Source organism: Protopterus annectens, chromosome 9.part0 (assembly GCF_019279795.1).
Source record: "Protopterus annectens isolate FY-2018-M chromosome 9.part0, PAN1.0, whole genome shotgun sequence".
Classification (NCBI taxonomy): Eukaryota; Metazoa; Chordata; order Ceratodontiformes; family Protopteridae; genus Protopterus; species Protopterus annectens.
Genome location: NC_056743.1, coordinates 934,813,621 through 934,817,507, shown reverse-complemented (window position 1 = coordinate 934,817,507; position 3,887 = coordinate 934,813,621). Strand labels below are relative to the sequence as shown.

At 41.0% G+C, this 3,887-nt stretch overlaps 1 protein-coding gene across 1 annotated transcript in view; it reads left to right on the top strand.

Moving 5' to 3' along the window:
* The first annotated feature begins 1,269 nt into the window (after positions 1-1,269).
* The window catches only part of LOC122810608 (tastin-like), a 1,451,617-nt gene continuing 1,448,999 nt past the window's right edge, over positions 1,270-3,887 (top strand). The window contains exons 1-2 of the mRNA XM_044082184.1: positions 1,270-1,317; positions 1,419-1,755. Coding sequence (XP_043938119.1) covers positions 1,270-1,317; positions 1,419-1,755 — 385 coding nt within the window. The remainder of the gene's footprint in view (positions 1,318-1,418; positions 1,756-3,887) is intronic.

Below are 3,887 nucleotides of genomic sequence, written 5' to 3'. Positions count from 1 at the left end.
TAGGGTGGTGCATTGTGGGTAAGGAAGGAGCTTGAGAGAGTGTTGGAGGCCACAAGCTAGTATAACAGCAGAGTCCGATTCTGATCCCATTAGCTGAGGAAGAATGAAAATGGACAGCACAGTTGGAATGCTATGGTAAGTACATAACTTCTTTTTAAATGCTCATGTTCCTATGCCACAGTTATTGTAACCCCCCCCCAACCAGAGCTCCTACTACTGAATTTGTCTTCCATACCAAATATTTTCATGAATTTCTTCAGAAATCTTCCCTCTTGTTATGTAATTCCCTTTTGGGTCCTCCAGATATATCCTCACTGTTACAAAACAAGTTCCGGTCCCTACCTATAAGTAGATGAACCCTGAGCAGACTGTGATAGTGTTAAGTGCAAAGACTGAAATTGGTGGACTAGGGTCTTTTAATAAATTTGTTTTTCACCTTTTCTTGCTTCTTCTTTATGCTTTGTATCCTCATATGTGGCACAGCCTAGATATAATAAGTAGGGTGGTTTGTTCCTGCAATCACTTGTTACAGTACTGCAAGTCACTGGCTTCTTTTGAAAGTCTTTGGATCCAAGTGTTAACTTTGTGTTAACTCAAGTCTAGTAAAAAGTTTTTCATTGTGCATTTAAATCTTGCTCCAGACAAAACAGCTAAACTGCAGGCTTTGTTGTACATTCAAAGGTGTAGTTTAAGCTAATTTGCACCAGCAACCCCCTTAGTTGTCATAAAAGGTCTGACTTGACTAGCTGAGACTAGCAATTGAATATTCAAAAAAATACCTTGTAATGCGTCTTAAAAGCAACTTGTATTTCACACTTCAATTTTCTAGTTCCTTGGATGATGGCAACTGCTCACTGGCCAAAAGCGAGTACTTTATATAATGTTGTAGCATATCCAGTACATTGCTCTTCATACAACAATTTTCTCCAGGCTTTAACTTGTTGGCAAAAAAAAGGTTTGCTACATCTGTAGTGATTTATTCCAACAAGTCACATGCACAAATGTTATACTGCATGTGGTAACTTAAAATGAAGAACTATAGAATGAGTTGGATCAGATAGGCTGAGAATTTTCTTTCAGAAAAGCACGAGACCTGACTAGTAAGCTTATAATAGAGAATTCATGGTCTGTTTGAAAAAATGGAAAAGAAGAAATTTAAATTTTATTTATGGGCTTCCAGACTCTAAACTATTCTGCTCAACAGAGTAATCTAGTAAGCTTGTGTATGTCCAATTTACTGCTTTTCTACGTTATTAGTGTTCCTTTGTTATGGGATTCATTGACCTGCAGAGTGTATTACAGAATTATGAGGAAAAGGTGATGCCTTGCTAGTGATACTGTTTTGTGTGAACAGTTTTCTACTGCAGTTGTAAAAACAGAGCCATATGTTGTCACTGATTTTAATTGTATTTTATCAGGGAAAAGCAGTTGCCAAAAAGCCATGCACACGGCCTTGTCCATTTAATCTGACCCAGAAAGGATCAAAGTTCAGTGTTGTGAGCGAGAGAAATTTGGAACGCCCCTCATCTAAAGATGGTCAAAAAGAAAATCACTACACGGTGTTGGCAAATTCTAATTATGAAAGTAAGGTGAAAACCCCTTTGGAGGTGCAGAACTTACCAGGTTCTGTGCCAAGCAAAAAACCCATTAGACCACCACATGCAGCATTGGATATTCTACAGAATCTTGTTCATACTGGCCATGATAATCCTGTGTTCAATAAACAAGAAAAATCCAGCACCATGCCTCTGAAAGGTAAGACTTTGTTAAATTTGTGTATGTACATGTGTGTGGTAAGGGAATGGTTTTCTGGCAAGTTATTGCTTTTTGATGAGGTGATTGCAAATTATTACAAATCTTTCTTTAGCAAAATGATACTAGCAAGACTTGTCATGAGATTTGGTGCTCTATGTACAGCTTTAATAAATTCTTACGTGAAGGCAGATTTGGTAGCATGTACAGCTCCATATCCATACATGCTATAGTTTTGGAGTGGAATGGTGATATCCTTTTGAACAAAGGTAGGTACAAACCCCATTGCCATTGTCAATAGCAATGGTCCTTTAGTGTTAGTGCAACAAAAGGCTTAGATTTCAAATTCTTTATGAACTGTACCATATTTTTAGACCAATAAACTCTTAACTTTTACCTCTGTCCTAAAATGAAGGCTGTCCCTTTATTTGGGGGTGGGATATCCCCCTCTCTGTCTTTCCCCATTTCTGGAATAGGAGCTCCTACAAATCAAAGATTGAGGGGGACACTTGTTGATCCTTACAAAGGGCAGAGTAATAAATAGCTTTTAATAGGACATAGTGCCAGAGGAGTGTTCATCATAGATGGCTGCCACTGTGTTCTTTTCACAGGGATCATCAATCAGTCACAGATGTTCTTCGTGTTTCACTGTTGCAGTCATCACATTTGGGTTATCTGCTTGCAGTAGCCCTCAGTCGGTCTGATTTATCAAAGTCTTGGGTCCTGTGTCGGTTGCTGTCTCACCTTCCATGACGTCAGGTAGTCAGGGGTATAAAGCATGCAGCTGATGCCATTACATCAGCCTTTCTTGCTGTGCAGTGCCCGAAGCAGAAGCAGGTCGTAAGTGCCGGTCAGCCCGAAGCAGGAGCAGTTCGTAAGTGCCGGTCAGCTGACTACTGAAATTTTCATTTTCGAGTTTCAGAACTGAAGTCTTAAACTAAAGCTAAGTACCCCGTTGTGGAAACTTTTTTCTTGCTCTAAACCGATGTCAGTAAAAGTCAATAATTGTATTTCTTGTGGAAAGCAAATATCTCAAAGATTTTTATTCGTACTGTATTCCTTGCCTAGGACCTGACCACGACGTACCTCTCTGTCAGTTTTGTGCCTTATTTAAACAACGAACTATTCATCGTCGGTATATTTACACTTCTAAATATTTTGGTACTCTGAACAATTATCCGGATATGTCTTCAGTAAGCCACCTGACTACTGACATTCCAAAAAAATGCAAAGATAATACAGAGGCAGGCCGCCTAGGTCCAAAGCTGCTGACGACGCTTCTCCTAAGCTAGTCGCCAGTTCGTCGGTACTCAGTGAGGCACTTTCGCAGCCCCTGATACCTGCTACTTCAGATTCGCCGGCCACTACTGAGACCTATTCGGAGTCCAGTATGCCATGAGATGCTTCAACTGTGGAACCTACAAATGTCTCTTTCTTGGATGGGTACGGAGCCGCTGTGCAGGCACTGGCTTCTGAGGGTGTATTCAGGCCTACTGACTTGCATATTAAACTGGCGCCATCTTCTTCTTCAAGGCCTAAAACTCGATCCATGCCTAGAAAACAGACGCCCAGACCGCATGGTCAGGCCTCTATGCCTAAAAAAAAACAAATGATAAGAATGGCTGAAGACCTTATTACTTTAATCAGGGGAAACCAACCTTCCCCCTCTAAAAGACCTAGGACTGAATTTGCTTATGATACTGATGACCAGGATTTACCTTTATCTACTTATGAGGATTCTGATGCAGAGGACTCTATTCCCACTGCTTCCCCTCCAGAGGATTTCTCTTTTGGAGAAACCTTGCATACTCTTAGGGAGCATTTCCGCTGGGAAAGCCAGGATTACTCAGATTCTAAAAAGAGGCTTAGGGATTTCTTACTCCTGCCCCAACACAGGCCTTTAGCTATCCTCCCTGTACTGGACATTGTTGATGCCTTTTCGGAATCTAGCTTGGCCCCTGACTCTTTACCTCCTGCTCCCAGAAAACCTGATAGATACTACAGGGTTCCTGACTCTCTCACAAGTTCCTTTTTAAAAATCTTACTGCGGATCCTGAGAGCATTTCACAGGGACCCAAGGGCATTAAGGCTACTACTGCCAAAAATCCTACCCCCTCTGATAGAGATTCCAGGGC